The sequence below is a fragment of the Lampris incognitus genome, chromosome 15 (genome assembly GCF_029633865.1).
Source record: "Lampris incognitus isolate fLamInc1 chromosome 15, fLamInc1.hap2, whole genome shotgun sequence".
Lineage (NCBI taxonomy): Eukaryota > Metazoa > Chordata > Actinopteri > Lampriformes > Lampridae > Lampris > Lampris incognitus.
Window position 1 is genome coordinate 44,763,508 of NC_079225.1, and position 21,192 is coordinate 44,784,699.

Here is a 21,192-nt window from a genome sequence, read left to right on the forward strand (position 1 = left end):
GCATCACTGCCTGAAGTGGCCCACATCCGGATGCTATCTGGGACCTGATCAAGTGGGGGTGTTTCTATAAACGAGTGTGTGTAGGATGCAAGGCTTCCTGAGATGCAGAGCCACACGTTTTGAGTCCTGCTGCCGTTGACGGGTCAGCTCATATCAAAGGACATTAACCCCGCCAACATAATGTAAAGCTGCACACCACCAGAAAAATGACAGCAAACGTCTCACGGCAGAACGGGCGGTGTGGCAGGTGTGTGTTACTGTGTGTGTGTGAACGTGCACGCGTGTGCGCATGCATGTGTAGATTGAATGACCGGTGTGCAACCATCCGTGGCGAGCGATAATGGAAGAGTAAAGAGCATCATTACCTCTCTCCCTCTCCGCTGTTTGTACCTGATTTGCAGCCCGGCTCCCGGGAAAACACGGACTGGATTCTTTGTGGAGACTGTTTGGATCCGTATCTTTTTTTTTTCTTTCTTTCCTAAAGGCTGAATCGTAAAGCAAGCCATGTGTGACTGTGTTTTTCTTTACACTGGGCACAGTCTCCTGCTAGCTGGACCGTACTGACTAAGCAGAAAGCAGCATTTTAAACACGGCGGCGGTGGCGGCATGCACGGCCTGGAAAATGGAAAGCAACCCGCCTGTCTGTTTTGGAAAGTGAACACGAGGATTAATCTCACCCGGCAAGAAGTCTCTAAAAGTGAATAAAATGATGGCTTTTAACTCTCCCCTTCAAGCAGGATGAATTCATACAAAGCATCTTTCTATTTTTTCACCATCTGTCCGGTTTCTCAGTCCTCAGTGATTTTCACGCTTTCAGACCTTTGGTGTGTTTTCCAGAGGAGCCTATGAACGATTTAAAGTGTTTCCTGCGTTTGCATTTTGGCGGTGCAGCTCGCTCTCTCTGAGCGCTCTCCTCCGCTTATCTGCTTCGCCCACAGCAGCGCCTCACACGCTCCACCCGCAAACCCGCCATGCACAACGTGTCTGTTGCACCACTCTGTAATTACCTTCCTGCGTGGGACACCGGGAGATAAGGCTGTCAAAGTCATTACCCTCCTCCTCCTCCTCCTCTTCATCTCCCTGCAACCCCCCCAACACACACACTCTCTCTCTCACACACATACACACTACAACACGCACACACCAAACACTCCCCCCTCCCACAGAAGGCAGAGCGCCACGGAGCCTCAGTGGAAACTCCACATCTCACAACAGCAGCAGGAGGCTGGATGGAGGCTGAGTCCAGGTTTGGGTTGATTAGGGTAAATTAGGTTAGCGTAGGTTAGCGTGGGTTAGGTTTAGTTAGGCTAAGCTAGGTTTAGACAGGTTAGACGTAGTGCCTCAGGCTGTACCCAGCCTTGATGTCTTTGGGAGGGAGTTTAGACGGAGAGTAGTACTGCTGCTCCTTTCCCTGGTAGGCACTGTCCTGAGAGCGCTTCTCTGGCTGGTTCATTTTGTCCTGGCCGGTCTCCTCGCTGTCCTCCTGCTCCAGGCGCTCCTCCTGCCGCCGCTCCTGCTCCCGCTGATCCTGGTCCAGCTGCTCCCGACACTGCGGCTGCGGGAGTTTATCAGGGTGCACGGAGGAGGAGGAGGAGTCCAGTGCTCCTGCTCTTTTCCCGGGACACGACAGACAAAAGATGACTCCCCCGGCAAGGAGAAACCCAGCGGAGATGAACGTCACGTACACTGCGCCCCCCGGTTCGTATTTGCTGCTCTCTGGCACGTTGGCGTCCAAGAAAGTGGTGATGACCTCTTTGGTGAACCAGGAGGCGGGCACCAGGCAGAGGATGGCGGCCAGGACGAAGCATCCCCCTGCAGCGATGGCGGTGTGTCCCTTTGCACGATGACTGCCCCCCCAGCGGGTGCATTTGAGCCCCAGGCTGGCCAGACAAAGACCCAGAGATGCCATCATGCAGGACAGCACCATGGCGGTCCGTGCCGTCTGCAGATAGGCGGGCAGTGCCAGCACTGAGTACTTGAGCGTGCAGCTGAAGACGCCGGTGCTGTACCAGGTGCAGTCCATCCACAGCCCCTGCATCTGGGAGAAGGCGCTCATGATGTTGGCGCCCACATCTGCGCTCACCTTCCAGTTGGGCAGCAGTGTGGCCACTGTGGCTCCAAGGACGCCCAGGAGCGCCAGGGCGAAGGCGAGGATCTGGACCGCAGACGACAGCATGGTTCAGCCCATCCACCTCACCTCGCAGTGGCCGGAGTTCTCACCGTCTCACCGCCCTCCCACCGCCGCCGCCGATCCTCAACTCTCCCGTCGCTCTGGCTCCTGACAGGAGATAATTCCTCAGTGCAGGCTCCGGTGGGCTGCAATAAAAGCAAAATGAGAATTGAACTGAGCAGGGAAGCGTGACGATCACACAGCTGACGCACCGGGAACGCTGATGGGGGCTGCGTTTCTCTCTCTCTCTCTCTCTCTTCCTCCCCCGTTCTCTGATGTTTTTTAGGGGGGGGCGAGCACATGTGAATGGGAGCTCGCTGATTGATCGCCCGCTTTAGTTTTTCTGCATTCCAGCTGATGTGGTGATCACTGCCACTCAATTATGTCCACTTAAAGCGGCAGCGCCCCTCCACGCAAGGTGGGTTTACTCTTTCAACACCACACAACGCAACACAGAATCACACAGCGCGTGAAAACATCACACAGCACACGACAACGGCACGAGAAAAGTCCTCGTTGGACCAAAACTTGGATCAGGCGGTGTGAAATTTGAACCACTTTCCTCGAACACTGACTGCATGCACAAAGTTTACCCGCAAACACAAATCACTGCATTTGTGCAGCAGACAGACCGCCTCACCTCGGCTGCTGTCTGGACGGGGTCAGGGTCGCATCCGACTACTGACGTGCTTCCTGCAAGACAAAATACAGTGTACATATGTAGGACGCGTGTGTGCGTGTTAACAATCCGCAACGACCCCTTCCTGCTGTCTCCCTGGCAACTGCTCGTACAAGTCTTTCTCTTGCTACGTCCTGTACAAGACGCTACAGGCGTCCCTCCGGCCGGTGGAGCCGCTACTCAGAACCGAGTCGTGGGCCGGCGACTCACTGAAAGCGGCCCGTGTTCGTTTGTGCGGTTTGGCTTCCCGGAATTTGGTTCGTTGAAAACCTTCAAGGTCACCGGCTCGGTCGAAAGAGCCGCAGAGCGCCGTTCTTATCAGACCAGGCGGCGGTGGTGGTGGTGGTGGTGGTGGGGTGGGGTGGGGGGTGGGGGGTGGGCACGACGCGGCCGCGTCATGCGGGACAAATCATTTACCTTCGTCGTCATCGAAACCACTGCGGAACGAGCCGCTCGCCTGGAAAAATGCGTTTTTGGTGAGGAAATGGCGCCTTCGGACATTTGTGGCCGTCCCTGGCGTTTTGAGATACGACCTGAGAAGAAGGAGAGACACCAAAAGGGAGATTAGCAGGAGAGATATGCAGGTAGATAGGTGTGCTGAGGAAACACCGGCCGGTATATAACTGAACATCATTCAGACTGTTTAGCTGCTGTTATCTTTTACGTTGCCATGGTTTCAGAGGATTGTTTTACGTTGCCATGGTTTCACCGGATTGTTCGTGGTGTCCGGAAAACAAAAAGCCACATTTTGATTTCCCTTTATCAGGTGCAGCCTGACGGAGGAGGTCGCCCTTCGTGCGTCACGTGATTGGCGGCGTCCTGCAGCAGACTGATAAGGCCCCGACATGCCCGCCTCGCCGCCCCTCCATCTAATCCTCCGCCTGTCTGCCTTCCCTCTGTGAGCAAGGCACCGCAGCAATTACCACCGGCCGTAAAACACACAACAATCATTTCCCTCTTTTTCTCCGGCTTTTATCAGCCTCTCCCCGCCTGCCGCCATTCAACACCACCACCTCCTCCTCCTCCTCCCCCTCCTCTGCTGGAAAACACCACATGAGTGGAAAAACAAGGCTGAGCTTCGTTCTCCTCATGCAGAACATATCTCCTCTGTGAAGCGACGCACAAACCAGAGCCGGACCACCATGAGGCAAAGGTCGGCAACTGCAACCGCCTTAGGCCCCAAGCCACCAAGGGCCCCGTAACACGCCCGTACGAAAGTATGTTTCTTTTTTTTTCTTTAACATGGTGGCGGTGGTCACGTGGCTCGGGTGCTGGGCTGTTCCGGCGGCGTCTGGACACGGCTCGGCATCCTGCTCATCACATTCTTCATGTATTTCATACCTCCATTATAATTGTGTTATCCTCTTTCAGTGTTGTGCTGTGTAAATTGGCCCTGTGATGGCCTGGCGGCCTGTCCAGGGTGTCTCCCCGCCTGCCGCCCAGTGACTGCTGGGACAGGCTCCAGCATCCCCGCGGCCCTGAGAGCAGGATGAGTGGTTGGATGATGGATGGATGGATGGAGTAAAGACAACATCATTGCACGTTGTGCGTCTTGGGAGAGGCAGCCTCCTCGCGGCTCTCCCTGAGCTTTCTTCCTGTTCTTCCTCCCTGTTAAAGGCTTTTAGGGAGTTGTTCCTTGATGCGGGGGTCTAAGGACAGGATGTTGTGTTGCTGTAAAGCCCCCTGAGGCACATTTGTAATTTGTGATATTGGACTACACAAATAAAACGGACGACTTTTTTCTAGTGAACTGTGTCGTGTTGACGCACGCTCCACAGTGCAGGCGAGAAACCACAGAAAGACGACTGGGTCCATCTGGACACAACGTTCACTGAGAGCGAAACACACTTAGTTGAGTGACGACACGTTTCTCTCAATAAACATGGTGTCAGGGTGCCCGGGGGGCGTGGCGGTCTATTCCATTGCCTACCAACACGGGGATCGTCGGTTCGAATTCCCGCGTTACCTCCGGCTTGGTCGTGCATCCCTACAGACACAATTGGCCGTGTCTGTGGGTGGGAGCCGGACGTGGGTATGTGTCCTGGTAACCGCGCTAGCGCCTCCTCTGGTCGGTCGGGGCACCTGTTCAGGGGGGAGAGGGGGAACTGGGGAGGAATAGCCAATTGTGTCTGTAGGGATGTCCAACCGAGCCGGAGGTAACACGGGGATTTGAACCAGCGATCCCCGTGTTGGGAGCTAACAGAATAAACCGCTACGCCACCCGGACCCCCCCCCCCGACAAAGACATTTTTAACAGTCGCTTATGCTTATTATTTTTGCATCTCCATAACTGACCTCTTATTGTCTTGTGTGTTGTCTTCTGACTTCAGCAGCACCAGACAGAAGACAGACAGAAGACCAGAAGACAGAAGACCACGCACCACTTCTCCAGTCTGCAGCAGCCAGCAGGTCCAGCGAGGAGGTTCTGTCAGAGAAGCTGCCGGAAAATCCTGGCAAATGATGACAACCACCGACAGAGCTTCCATGTGAATGGACGATAACGTCAAACCTCATGGGACAGGGGTCACATGTTTATGACAACAAGACTTTACAGTGGGTCCATTTGTTCAACCGAATACATGTTGTTGTGTTTTTTTCCACGGCTGGACATCGCTGCTGTGTGAAGACTGGTGGACAGAAGACCTTACAGGAAGGTCTTCCTGAGATAAATCAGGATTGAAAAAGGGGGAGAACAAGGGATGTGGAGGCCCCCTGCCTGTGTTAGCCCTACGCCCCAAAATGGCAAAATCTCACCCTGACCCAAACATCATAAAATCACCAGGAGAGGAATGACTGCCGACACTGTGTTCAGCCTGTGTGGTCTACTGTGTGGTCTACTGTGTAGTCTACTGTGTGGTCTACTGTGTAGTCTACTGTGTGGTCTACTGTGTAGTCTACTGTGTGGTCTACTGTGTAGTCTACTGTGTAGTCTACTGTGTGGTCTACTGTGTAGTCTACTGTGTTGTCAACTGTGTAGTCTACTGTGTGGTCTACTGTGTGGTCTACTGTGTAGTCCAATGTGTGGTCTACTGAAACGCTGGAGGACGACGGTCCCACGGCTCCTCTGAAGACCTGGTGAAAAACCTCCACTGCAAACTCCCTCCTACCAGCAGTCACGGAGGAGTCATGTCTGACACTCACGAGGCCCAGAGCCTCCCCTCGTGATGCACATGGCAGCAGAGACCTCATCAGTCCTGCAGCTCCCGGTCTGGTTCAAAACACCCTCAGCAGAAATAAAACCGATGTTAAAACCATCGCTTCTTCATGAGGCTTTTGTTTTACACCGAAAGCAACAGAACTGATCATGTCTCTCTCATATGGACTACCTCTACTTCCATATCACCGACAGAGTGGGGTGGTTGGACGGGTACAACTGGGGAGGGAAACGGGGGGGGGGGATCCCCCCCCCAAAAAACAAAAATACACGTCCAGAGTGGACATTAAATAAATTACAGTACATCACTACAGCTCATAGCTCCTGTGCTCACGTCATACTGTCTCTGTCTGTCCAACAAACTCCCCATTCAGGACCAAACAACGATGGTACTGGCTGTATTGTCAGTATCAACAACCCACTGACATTCCCACAGCACCAATAACCGCTGCTATACTCAATATCTTATATAATGTTAAGTCTTTCCTAAGGTGCTTTTCATACACACCGTCTGACCCCTCATCCCTTTTTAATCTCCACCCGTCTCTCATCCTCTCTATAATCTCCACCCGTCTCTCATCCTCTCTATAATCTCCACCCGTCTCTCATCCTCTCTATAATGTCCACCCGTCTCTCATCCTCTCTATTATCCTCTCTATCATGTCCACCCATCTCTCATCCTCTCTATCATGTCCGCCCGTCTCTCATCCTCTCTATCATGTCAACTCATCTCTCATCCTCTCTAACATGTCTGCCCGTCTCTCATCCTCTCCATCATGTCCGCCCGTCTCTCATCCTCTCTATCATGTCCACTCGTCTCTCATCCTCTCTAACATGTCCGCCCGTCTCTCATCCTCTCCATCATGTCCACTCGTCCCTCATCCTTTCTATCATGTCCGCCCGTCTCTCATCCTCTCTATCATGTCCACCCGTCTCTCATCCTCTCTATCATGTCCACTCGTCTCTCATCCTCTCTATCATGTCCACTCGTCCCTCATCCTCTCTATCATGTCCACTCATCTCTCAATCATGTCCACCCATCTCTCATCCTCTCTATCATGTCCACTCATCTCTCATCCTCTCTATCATGTCCACCCATCTCTCATCCTCTCTATCATGCCCACTCATCTCTCATCCTCTCCATCATGTCCACCCGTCTCTCATCCTCTCTATCATGTCCACCCATCTCTCATCCTATCATGTCCACTCATCTCTCTATCATGTCCACTCGTCTCTCATCCTCTCTATCATGTCCACCCGTCTCTCATCCTCTCTATCATGCCCACTCATCTCTCATCCTCTCTATCATGTCCACTCGTCTCTCATCCTCTCTATTATGTCCACCCGTCTCTCATCCTCTCTATTCTGTCCACTCGTCTCTCATCCTCTCTATCATGTCCACCCGTCTCTAATCCTATCATGTCCACTCATCTCTCATCCTCTATGTCATGTCCATCATTTAGTGTGTCAACATGTTAGTGTTTGTTCGTATAATGTAATCGCACCAAGACACAGTCCTTGTACTGGCAAAATAAAGAATTCTGATTCCGACTGACTGACTGACTGATGGACTGACTGATTGACTGACTGATTGATTGGATCGTTGGGTACCTCCACCACTGTAGGCTAATCACACTTATGTTTTGGTATTTTTCAATAGTAAAGGTGTGCAGTTTTAGTTATTTTTAAACATGTTTATATATATATATATATATATATATATACATACACACACACACATAAACATACATACATTTCTATACATATATATTTTGTATATATTTTCAAAATATATACATACATGCTATCTATCTATATCTATATATCTATATATATAAGCAGTGTGTTCAACAGTTACCAGGAAAATAAAACTGGTGTCAGTGTAACACACCTAAATGACCTTTCACAGCAAACAACGTGTAAATAAATCCCAAATAAGCAATCTGATAATCGATAGAACAAAACAAAATAAAAACCAACATGTTTATTCTGCAGATGCAGGACAGGGTGGACAGAACAGGACCTTCTGGTGGACCCGCTGTGAGTGAGCAGCATGTGTGAGACCAGGATGGTGTTTTTAGCCTGGTTCTCTAGTGCTAGCTTGTTTTATGGTCTTTACAGACTGAGGTGCTGTTCTCAGCCTGCTCTACAGCGTGACGCTCGGCGCCCCAAATACTGCGACACATGGCCGGAGGAGGTTCATTAACACAGCGTGTCCCGGGTGAAGGACCCGGGACACGAGAGGACGAGGCAGGCTATTTACACTGGACCCAAAGGATTTGTCCACAACGCCTCCAGGCGCCGGACGTTTAGTGGTGACACAGATCGTTCTGTTCTTTCACATGGAAAGCAGACATTTTGATTTAGTGGAGTCGGACTTGAGGTTAATATAGCGGTGGGTGTGTGATGACGGCTCATTTACTTTAGAACACAACATGCATGCTCCGTCTCTATGCTTTGTCCTGAATACATACATACATACATACACACATGAGACGGTACAAGCCTGTTTTGTGCCATAAGCACCATCGGCTGTCAGTAAAGCTACTGGAGGAAAGAACACACCATCTACTGCCTTGTCATGCTCATCACCTGCACGACGTCCCGTGGGGAAAGGAGAGGCGCAACATTCAAAAATTCAAAAACACGTGATCGCTAATGGTCCGGGGGGGTCAGGGGGGGTGTATTTGGGTATTTGCTTTTGGTATGATTTATTTATAATTACAAAATAGGTGCTTATATGCACTATGTCTGCAACTGCTGGCCAGTTCCTTCCTGTTATTCAGTGTGGACATTTCTGGTTTGCAGATGATAAAATATTGTTCAGTTAGACATAGGTTGCACATTTGACTACTGGGTGAATATGTTTTGTTCTTTGAGCGGATTTTCCAGGTGGACAATTGAGGATGGCTTATTCACCTGACTTACACGTCTTTGGACTGTGGGAGGAAACCGGAGCACCCGGAGGAAACCCACAGACACCGGGAGAACATGCAAACTCCACACAGAGGACGACCCGAGACGACCCCGACAGTTGGCCTACCCCAGGGCTCGAACCCAGGACCTTCTTGCTGTGAGGCGACCACGTTAATCAATGCGCCACTGTGCCGCCGGATATTTATGATCCACATGTTTGATCTGGAAAAGGTTTTACACCGGATGCCCTTCCTGACGCAACCCTCCCTATTTATCTGGGTTTGGGACCGGCACTAAGAATGCACTGGCTTGTGCATCCTCAGTGGCTGGGTTTGCCTGGAGGCTTCCAGATAAAGTCTTTAGACGAGGCCCTTTGTGGACATTAAAGCTCAAAGGTCAAATCCCTACAGAGAAAGGGAACATTTCTGACTAGAAAAGATTTTGTCCATTCTCTTTCGAGGGTCCCAAAGTCTACGAATCTCTATGAATACTTGGAGAGAAACAATTCTGTAATTAATATTGTTGTTCCATATTGATATACAATTTGATTTTCTCATCAGATGGAAACACAACACGCGGGTCTGTTTGACTCCCATCTTTACAACCATCAGTGATGTGAACAAACCTTCTAGCATGAGAAAACATGAGAAACTCACATTTCGTTGTTGTTTACCGTTAGTCTTTGTATTACACACCTGTCAATCATTCTGGGAGTGACAGCTGCTTCCTGCCCTGTGGTTTGCAGTATGGTAGCGGGGCGTCATGTGGATCCAGGACTGTGCTTTAAACCATAACGAACTTCCTTAGAACAAACAGCCAAACAAAAGGGCTGTGCTTTTAACAGTCTATTGCTAAAATTAACACGCAAATTAACGTCGATTAATTGCGCTTGAATGCTGTCGTCCGTAGGGTCATTTGATATGCAAACTAGCAACACGGAGCCAAACCACCAGAGCGTATGTGGGTTTAAACAGGGCTCATTGTGTCTCTGCAGGAGGCAGTCGGCCCTCCGGCAGCAGCCATCCATCATGAGACGGACAGGAATATAAATTGACTTCTTATCAACCTCCGTCCCAAACAAGCCACATTTCCACTCCAACTGCATGTCCTCTGTACGTCTGCTTTCCAGATGGCAGCTTCTGACAGACCTCTGGTTGTGTTTTCAGCCACCGTAAAAACGGATAGCTCCTCTAGCTGCTGGTGTTTTCAACAGCCGACATCTGTTACGGGGTGAAGACTGACCGTAGCAAACGTTTTGTTCTAACAAGTCAAAATGTGACTTTGCTTTCTAAATTTGTACGTATGTTTCATATTATTAGGGTACGACGTTCTTATTTATACCCTTTAGTGCCCGGTTAACGCTCCTTTACATTTTATTCAACAATTTCAGATACAAAACAAACACGAACAAGTCGGTGTTCAGCCCCATTCTTCCATTCTGAATTCATCCCGCCCAATCTCCCCCATCAGCTGAACACCACCGCTTCGCAGGTCAAAGGTGAACCAGACTACATGTTGTTTTACCAAACTGGGTGATGGTTGGACACAAACTTAGCTACTGATTGTTTTCCTTCGTTATAGTCATTATAGCATTTTGTGACATTTTCATTCATATTACCCAGAATACCTAATGAGACATTTGAGAAGCTTCTCGTACTTACTGTCAGCATCCAATGAAGCGGTCCAACGTGAAGCCAGACAGACTGTCTGTCTGTCTCTCTGCCTGTCTGTCTCTCAGGTGTAGGGCCTCAGGTATAGAGACGGGGGCCTGGTTGTCCGCTGAATGCAGGTTGAGTCCAGCACAGCACATTCCATCAGCTCCGCTCCCAGTCACAGTGTTCCACTCCCGGATGGGTCATACTGGTCAGCTCCCAGTGAGCAACAGCAGAAGACTGTGGTTTGACTGGTCAGCCCCCAGGTGTGAATGTGTGGCACTGCAGGAATGTAAAGCAGAGTTGTGATACAAAGAATGAGCGTACTCAGCAAACCATTTGAACCTCTGAAGAGAATAGACCTCTGTCACAAACATGGCCGCCATACTGCCACTTCATCTTAAGAGATCAGAATCAGAATCAGAACACTTTATTCATCCCCGAGGGGAAACTGGGTTCTATTACAGACACTCACGCTCTAATAACTAAAAACTAACATGATACAAGATAAGAAAATAAGGAAATAGAAACAGAAACAAAAAGATCATCTCCATATTGCCGGCCATGTCAAAAAAACATTATTTTTTTTGTCATCTTCAATTGTGTTTGTGATCACTTCTTTTGTGTTTCAAAATAGAGTATAACAGAATACAGGTGTTGTCATTGACATGTCTATGTTTCTGCTGTCAGATGATTGTAAGCGTGGGAGTGATTTGATCAGGGGTGCATTTACAGCATTAGCATTTACATTTCATTAGCATTTATATCGGCTTTCTGATATGGTAACTAGGCGACCACTAGGGGTGGGCTACCACTAGGGGTGGGATTTTTAAGCAGGTGTTTAGCAGAAGTGGGAGGGGGGGGGTCTTGTGATTGGGATTGAGCGGTAAGCAGCTAGTGCTGGTCGTGACTGTAAACAAAAGGGCAATAAACCAGACTTTATCAACTGAGATTACGTGGTCCTGACCTCTTAGTGGATCGAAACGCTTCAATAGTTACATGACAGCGTTAGCATTTACATTTCGCTAGCCGGTTACTAACCAGCTAGCGAAATGTAATGATACAATGTAATTCATTCATCATCAGCCGCTTCTCTGGGGTCGGGTCGTGGTGGCAGCAAGCTAAGTAGGGCACTTCAGACATCCCTCTCCCCAGCAACGCCCTCCACCTCCTCCTGGGGGAGTCCAAGGAATTCCCAGGCCAGATTGGACATGTAGTCCCTCCAGCTCCTCCTGGGGGAGTCCAAGGAATTCCCAGGCCAGACTGGACATGTAGTCCCTCCAGCGAGTTCTGGGTCTACCCCGGGGTCTCCTCCCAGTTGGACGTGCCTGGTAAACCTCCAAAGGAAGGTGCCCAGGAGGCATCCTAATCAGATGCCCGAACCACCTCAACTGGCTCCTTTCGACGCGAAGGAGCAGCGGCTCTACTCCGAGCTCCCTCCGGATGTCCGAGCTCCTCACCCTGTCTCTAAGGCTGAGCCCAGACACCCTACGGAGGAAACTCCTTTCAGCCGCTTGTACCCGCAATCGCACCCTTTCAGTCATGTAATGTAATGATGTAATGTAGTGATGTAATAATGTAAAGTAATGATGTAATGTAGTGATGTAATAATGTAAAGTAATGATGTAATGTAGTGATGTAATGATGTAAAGTAATGATGTAATGCAGTGATGTAATAATGTAAAGTAATGATGTAATGTAGTGGTTATAATGTAAAGTAATGATGTAATGTAGTGATGTAATGATGTAATGTAATGATGTAAGCAACTTATGCCCCTGAATCAAATCACTTAGTTTTGCAGTCATCTGCCAGCAGACACAGATATATGAAAACGCCTCTGTGTGTTATACATCACGTTGCAACACAAAGTAAGTTATGACAGAAAGAATCGAGGGCAACATAAAGTTGTCTTTTTAACAATGAGATGCGATTTCCCCCGACTGAGATGAAGCAAAAGTACGTCGGCCATGTGAAAAAGGGCTCAGTTTGGTTCAGAGTCAAACTGAGAACGTTGAGAGTGAAACTCCACATCTATTTCAGTTGATATAGTTTATATTTATATGTGTAGTTTATATTTATATGTGTGTAGTTTATATTTATATGTGTAGTTTATGTGTGTGTAGTTTATATTTATGTGTGTAGTTTATATTTATGTGTGTGTAGTTTATATTTATATGTGTGTAGTTTATATTTATGTGTGTGTAGTTTATATTTATATGTGTGTAGTTTATATTTATGTGTGTGTAGTTTATATTTATATGTGTGCAGTTTATATTTATGTGTGTAGTTTATATTTATGTGTGTGTAGTTTATATTTATATGTGTGTGGTTTATATTTATGTGTGTAGTTTATATTTATATGTGTGTACTTTATATTTATGTGTGTAGTTCATATGTGTGTGTAGTTTATATTTATGTGTGTTTATATTTATACGTGTGTGGTTTATATTTATGTGTGTAGTTTATATGTGTGTGTAGTTTCTATTCATATGTGTGTAGTTTATATGTGTGTGTAGTTTATATTTATATGTGTGTACTTTATATTTATGTGTGTAGTTTATATGTGTGTGTAGTTTCTATTCATATGTGTGTAGTTTATATGTGTGTGTAGTTTATATTTATGTGTGTAGTTTATATTTATATGTGTGTGTAGTTTATATGTGTGTGTAGTTTATATTTATGTGTGTAGTTCATATGTGTGTGTAGTTTATATTTATATGTGTGTAGTTTATATGTGTGTGTAGTTTATATTTATGTGTGTAGTTTATATTTATATGTGTGTGTAGTTTATATGTGTGTGTAGTTTATATTTATGTGTGTGTAGTTTATATTTATGTGTGTGTAGTTTATATTCATGTGTAGGGCAGAGCAGAGAGAGGTTTCTGGTTCGAGCACACCTCCAAAACCTCGACAGCACGTCGGCCATGTCTGCCGACAGGGACGATATCAAACGTGATTAACACAAAACCAAAGGAGCTGACGCAATGCATGTACACACACAACACACACACATACACCCTAACACCCAACACAACCAAAGTAGATACACATTCATACGCTCTACTCACTTTTATTCTCCTTGCCTCACTTTTCTTCATCACGTTGTGTCGTTTGGTTTTGCACTTCGTAAACGTGTGTGTGTGTGTGTGTGTGTGTGTGTGTGTGTGTGTGTGTGTGTGTGTGTGTGTGTGTGTGTGTGTGTAAATGGGTTCTTCTTAGTATATTGTATGTATTTGTTTTGTACATGCATGTTTGGATACATGAAGATTAAGTGTATATTGTGTGTATAATGTACTTTTTGTGTACTTTGTGGCTATGTTGTGTGTGGTGTATATGATGTACGTTTTGTGTGTATTAATAGATGAGCTTTTTGACAGTTGTTCAGACAGGTGTTACTATGGCAACGGCACATAATCACAAGAACCCCCCGAACTCGTTCTCTGTCTCTCTGCAGTACGTCTATTTGCCTGTCCGTCAGTCCGTTTTTCTGTCTGCTCACCTGTCTGTCAGTCTATCTGAACATCTGTCTGTCTGCTTCCCTGTCTTGTCAGTGTCTCTGCTCATTGGTCAAGCTTCCTGTCTGTCTGTCTGTCTGTCTGTCTGTCTGTCTGTCTGTCTGTCTGTCTGTCTGTCTGTCTGTCTGTCTGTCTGTCTGTCTGTCTGTCTGTCTGTCTGTCTGTCTGTCTGTGTGGTTGTGAAGCAGGGTACCGTGTTTAAGAACTCAATAAAAGTTGATTCACTTTCAGACCAGCGGTGTAGAAACTCAGTCATGTGGCTGCTTAATGGCAGCCATGAAATGTCATTATAGTTCCCCCCCATTTTTCTCCCCAATTGTACTTGCCCAATTACCCCACTCTTCCGGGCCGTCCCGGTTGCTGCTCCACCCCCTCTGCTGATCCGGGGAGGGCTGCAGACTACCACATGCCTCCTCCCATACATGTGGAGTCACCAGCCGCTTCTTTTCACCTGACAGTGAGGAGTTTCACCAGGGGGACGTAGCGCGTGGGAGGATCACGCTATTCCCACTAGTTCCCCCTCCCCCCCTGAACAGGTGCCCCGACCAACCAGAGGAGGCGCTAGTGCAGCGACCAGGACACAAACCCACACCTGGCTTCCCACCCGCAGACACGGCCAATTGTGTCAGCCGGAGGTAACACGGGGATTCAAACCAGCGATTCCCGTGTTGGTAGGCAACATGGATGAAATGTCATTCTGTCACAGAAACACTAACCATCTGTTTTGGTGACTCACACCTGCACTGCCGACGCATTGCCGTGGCGATGTTACCGCGGCTTCCCTCAACGGTTCATCAGCAACACTCGGATGTTGAAGTGCTGGTTTACATGACAACTCGGCCGACTTCCTGTCAGTCAAGATTGGCAGTGTGGCGGCCAGTCCCCCCCGCCATCTGCCATCTCTGTTCATTCTGTTTCTAAGCTTCATCTCAGGTCTGGGCAGCTGACGCCACACAATCATTCATTTGCTTTTCTGACATCCGGGTTCCTAACAACCTGTTTGGCTTAAATTCAAAAGTAGGTGGGTGATGAATGACAGAATCCCTTCCTTTGTTCTGACAAACTGAACGTTTCTGCTGAACCATTCTTTCGCTGTTTCCTGTCGCGAAGACATGAACCCAAAGAGCCGAGCTCGCACAGAACTGAATGCCTAGCCTCCCGAAAGACAGACAGACCCAGTCATACATCTTGTAAAGCTGCTGAGAGTCAGTCATTCAACCAGGCCCGTCCTACTGACGGAGTCAACCTTCACCTGACATCTACTCATTCAGACGCGTCCATCCCAGTCAGCAGCTAACAGATCAATTCCAATGTCACTAACCGGCATCACAGAGTGCTACATAATCATATAGTCGTACTACATGAAGTAGTAGTAGCAGCAGTACTACACTTGCTATGTAGTAACCATATCATAGTAGTACTATATGAAGTAGCAGTAGTAGGACATAGTAGACCAGTGTTTCTCAACCCAGTCCTCAAGGAACCCCTATCCTGCAGATTTTCTTTGCAACCCTGAATAGGTACCTGTTTGTAGTAATTCAGCAGTGAATGTCAGAGTTTGCACACCTTGCATAATTAAGTGATGTGAGATGATTGGTTGAGTAAGTACAAGCAGAGCTACCTATGCAGGGTTACAATGAAAATCTGCAGGATAGGGGGTCCTTGAGGACTGAGTTGAGAAACACTGTAGTAGACTAATCATGTCACAGCAAAGACAACATGTCATATGAGGAGTAGATTTAGTGTGAGCACATCTCTGCCTCTGGCCACTGAAACTCCAGTTAATGGTCGCACCCATACTTGCATATGAAACCGATCGTTGGTTTCGGTCGTTATGCCACTGTATTGTTTATAAGGGTGGGGATACCCGCAGTCAGTTGAGACAGAAGGGGTCACTTATGTCCCTTTTCCACCACATGGTACCGGCTCAACTCGACTCGCTTCTGTGTCGTTTACCATCACCGTAACTGTACCCCCACCCCCACCCCCCTGAGTGTAGCTGGTCTGCATTGATTTTGGTACCCACTCCAGTTTTTCATTCATTGACAGAAACGTTTCATCACTCATCTAAGTGACCTCTTCAGTCTCAACTAACTGCAGGTGTCCCCAATAAACAATACACTGACAGCAGGTGTCCCCACCCTTATAAACAATACACTAACTGCAGGTATCCCCACCCTTATAAACAATACACTGACTGCAGGTGTCCCCACCCTTATAAACAATACACTGACTGCAGGTATCCTCACCCTTACAAACAATACACTAACTGCAGGTGTCCCCACCCTTATAAACAATACACTGACTGCAGGTATCCTCACCCTTATAAATAATACACTGACTGCAGGTGTCCCCACCCTTATAAACAATACACTGACTGCAGGTGTCCCCACCCTTATAAACAATACACTGACAGCAGGTGTCCCCACCCTTATAAACAATACACTGACTGCAGGTGTCCCCACCCTTATAAACAATACACTGACTGCAGGTATCCCCACCCTTATAAACAATACACTGACTGCAGGTGTCCCCACCCTTATAAACAATACACTGACTGCAGGTATCCCCACCCTTATAAACAATACACTGACTGCAGGTGTCCCCACCCTTATAAACAATACACTGACTGCAGGTGTCCCCACCCTTATAAACAATACACTGACTGCAGGTGTCCCCACCCTTATAAACAATACACTGACTGCAGGTATCCCCACCCTTATAAACAATACACTGACTGCAGGTGTCCCCACCCTTATAAACAATACACTGACTGCAGGTATCCCCACCCTTATAAACAATACACTGACTGCAGGTATCCCCACCCTTATAAACAATACACTGACTGCAGGTGTCTCCACCCTTATAAACAATACAGTGACTGCAGGTATCCCCACCCTTATAAACAATACACTGACTGCAGGTATCCCCACCCTTATAAACAATACACTGACTGCAGGTGTCCCCACCCTTATAAATAATACACTGACTGCAGGTAGCCCCACCCTTATAAACAATACACTGACTGCAGGTGTCTCCACCCTTATAAACAATACACTGACTGCAGGTATCCCCACCCTTATAAACAATACACTGACTGCAGGTGTCTCCACCCTTATAAACAATACAGTGACTGCAGGTATCCCCACCCTTATAAACAATACACTGACTGCAGGTATCCCCACCCTTATAAACAATACACTGACTGCAGGTATCCCCACCCTTATAAACAATACACTGACTGCAGGTATCCCCACCCTTATAAACAATACACTGACTGCAGGTATCCCCACCCTTATAAACAATACACTGACAGCAGGTGTCCCCACCCTTATAAACAATACACTGACTGCAGGTGTCCCCACCCTTATAAACAATACACTGACAGCAGGTGTCCCCACCCTTATAAACAATACACTGACTGCAGGTATCCCCACCCTTATAAACAATACAGTGACTGCAGGTACCCCCACCCTTATAAACAATACACTGACTGCAGGTATCCCCACCCTTATAAACAATACAGTGACTGCAGGTATCCCCACCCTTATAAACAATACACTGACTGCAGGTATCCCCACCCTTATAAACAATACACTGACTGCAGGTATCCCCACCCTTATAAACAATACACTGACAGCAGGTATCCCCACCCTTATAAACAATACACTGACTGCAGGTGTCTCCACCCTTATAAACAATACACTGACTGCAGGTACCCCCACCCTTATAAACAATACAGTGACTGCAGGTGTCCCCACCCTTATAAACAATACACTGACTGCAGGTACCCCCACCCTTATAAACAATACAGTGACTGCAGGTGTCCCCACCCTTATAAACAATACACTGACTGCAGGTATCCCCACCCTTATAAACAATACACTACCTGCAGGTGTCCCCACCCTTATAAACAATACACTGACTGCAGGTATCCCCACCCTTATAAACAATACACTGACTGCAGGTATCCCCACCCTTATAAACAATACACTGACTGCAGGTGTCCCCACCCTTATAAACAATACACTGACAGCAGGTGTCCCCACCCTTATAAACAATACACTGACTGCAGGTGTCCCCACCCTTATAAACAATACACTGACTGCAGGTATCCCCACCCTTATAAACAATACACTGACTGCAGGTATCCCCACCCTTATAAACAATACACTGACTGCAGGTATCCCCACCCTTATAAACAATACACTGACTGCAGGTGTCCCCACCCTTATAAACAATACTGTAACGTGCAGAGATAAGTAGACACGTTGGTCCTTGACTACTTCACTCCTACTTTAACTTCGTCACACGTACAGCAGCAGGTATGCACCCACACATTTAACAACCACTGCATTCCCGAAACTGTAACACTCTCACCCCCTTTTTCCCCCCAATTTTACTCGGTCAATTACCCCCCTCTCGCAGCTCCACCCCCTCTGCTGATCAGCGGAGCGCTGCAGACTACCACATGCCTCCTGCCATACATGTGGAGTCACCAGCCGCTTCTTTTTCACCTGACAGTGAGGAGTTTCACCAGGGGGGACGCAGCGCGTGGGAGGGTCACGCTATTCCCCCCAGTTCCCCCTCCCCCCTGAACAGGCGCCCCGACCGACCAGGGGAGGCGCTAGTGCGGCGACCAGGACCCGGCTTCCCACCCGCAGACACGGCCAATTGTGTCTGTAGGGACGCCCGACCAAGCCGGAAGTAACACGGGGATTCGAACCGGAGATCCCCGTGTTGGTAGGCAACGGAATAGACCGCCACGCCACCCGGACGCCCCACGACACGGTTCTTAACTGTGTGAATACAGTAACGATGAATAGACAGTCGGTCTTACCCAACGGCCCCGGACACGCCCCCATCACGGTCCGCTGCCTCGCCCGAACTAGCAAGCATGCTACCGCCGAGCTAACACCTTCACGTTCCGACCGGCTTCGCTTACTAACATGGCAGCCGACACGTGTGCTTTACCATCAGCGCGTTGTTCACTGTCGCCATGGCAACACGTCCACACAGTTACGCGTTTTACACGCGTCGTGTTTACCTGTAAGAGGCGACACAAAGGAGCGACGCGCACACGATGGGCGGGGTTGTAGAAGTCTCGTTAAGGAATTAGGCGCGAATAACACGCCCCGCCCCCCCACACTCAGGAAAAGTACGGAAGCCCAGAGCGATCAAAACAACCACCCATACCGACCTGAGGGATTACGGACGATTAAACCCGCGGAAACTCCGGGCGTCGCCAGCACGTCGCCATATCCGCTACACGTGCAACTGGGTTCGGGATTTCCGGATAAAAGCCAGCAAATCGTACAGGAAAACCATTACACCAGTTAGTGGGGGGTGATGGGGCGTCCGGGTAGCGTGGCGGTCTATTCCGTTGCCTACCAACGCGGGGACGTGTGTTCGGGCGGGAAGCCGGATGTGTGTGTGTGTGTGTGTGTGTGTGTGTGTGTGTGTGTGTGTGTGTGTGTGTGTGTGTGTGTGTGTCCTGGTCGCTGTACTAGCGCCTCATGTGGTCGGAGGGGGAATAGCGTGATCCTCCCACGCCCTACGCCCCCCTGGTGAAATTCCGGTAACACTTTAGTATGGGGAACATAAAAAAACGTAATTACTAGTGAATTAGTAATCATCAAGATGTCACTTTAGTATGGGGAACATATTCTAAGTAACAAAAACTTAATTTACAGTAATTTAACACTATGAACACTTGTAGTTTTGTGTGTTATGTAAGAACAGACCATATTCATTAAGTGTTAGTAAGGGAGAATAACTCTTCTTGTGGTACTACCACCTTATAAAGGCCATACTAAGCAAAGCATATTGAGATGGTACTACTAATAAGCAATACTTCTGAGGTTATAGAGGGAAAACTCATAGTTAATGGCTTACTGGTTGTATAATAAGGCCATGCAGAGTAAGGCAGTAATGAGTACGTAACAATGACCAATTAAGAGCCAATATGTTGCTACTTTGCATGCTAATAAGCACCTACTTAATGGTGACTATGTCCCCATACTAAAGTGACATCTTGATCATTACTAATTCACTAGTAATTAAGTTTTTTTTACTTAGAATATGTTCCCCATACTAAAGTGTTACCCCATATTCATTAAGTGTTAGTAAGGGAGAATAATTCTTCTTGTGGTACTACCACCTTATAAAGGCCATACTAAGCAAAGCATATTGAGATGGTACTACTAATAAGCAATACTTCTGAGGTTATAGAGGGAAAACTCATAGTTAATGGCTTACTGGTTGTATAATAAGGCCATGCAGAATAAGGCATTAATGAGTACGTAATAATGACCAATTAAGAGCCAATATGTTGCTAATTTGCATGCTAATAAGCACCTACTTAATGGTGACTATGTCCCCATACTAAAGTGACATCTTGATCATTACTAATTCACTAGTAATTAAGTTTTTTTTACTTAGAATATGTTCCCCATACTAAAGTGTTACCCCATAATCATTAAGTGTTAGTAAGGGAGAATAACTCTTCTTGTGGTACTACCACCTTATAAAGTCCATACTAAGCAAAGCATATTGAGATGGTACTACTAATAAGCAATACTTCTGAGGTTATAGAGGGAAAACTCATAGTTCATGGATTACTGGTTGTATAATAAGGCCATGCAGAATAAGGCATTAATGAGTACATAATAATGACCAATTAAGAGCCAATATGTTGCTAATTTGCATGCTAATAGGCACCTAATTAATGGTGACTACGTTCCCCATACTAAAGTGTTACCGAAATTCCTCACCAATTGGCCAGATACAGTTGGGGAGAAAAACAAATAAAGTAGTATTAGATGACTCATACTCTCTGTAAAGTGCCACAAGTGATCATCTAAGGTTGAAGGAAAACTTGGAGGAAGCGAGTTTTTAGGTTTTTCTGGAAGGAGGGAAGCCTTGGTTCCAGTTCTGAAGACAGGCCAGCCGTTGCATCATCAGATCCTTTTGGTTCATAATCACTCAGTCAGTCTGAAATAAAGTGATCAGGTGAACACCTGCAGGGTTTAGGGTTCAATTCCCCACGTGGCTCAGCGAGTCACCGTCATCTCATCAATCAGGAAGAAACCGGTGGTTCGACGGA

At 47.5% G+C, this 21,192-nt stretch overlaps 1 protein-coding gene across 1 annotated transcript; it reads right to left on the reverse strand.

Moving 5' to 3' along the window:
- Positions 1-1,327: 1,327 nt before the first annotated feature.
- LOC130125507 (claudin-20) lies at positions 1,328-2,176 on the reverse strand. The gene has a single exon (XM_056295086.1). The coding sequence runs from the start codon at positions 2,174-2,176 to the stop codon at positions 1,328-1,330; it is 849 nt and encodes a 282-aa protein (XP_056151061.1).
- Positions 2,177-21,192: the final 19,016 nt, after the last annotated feature.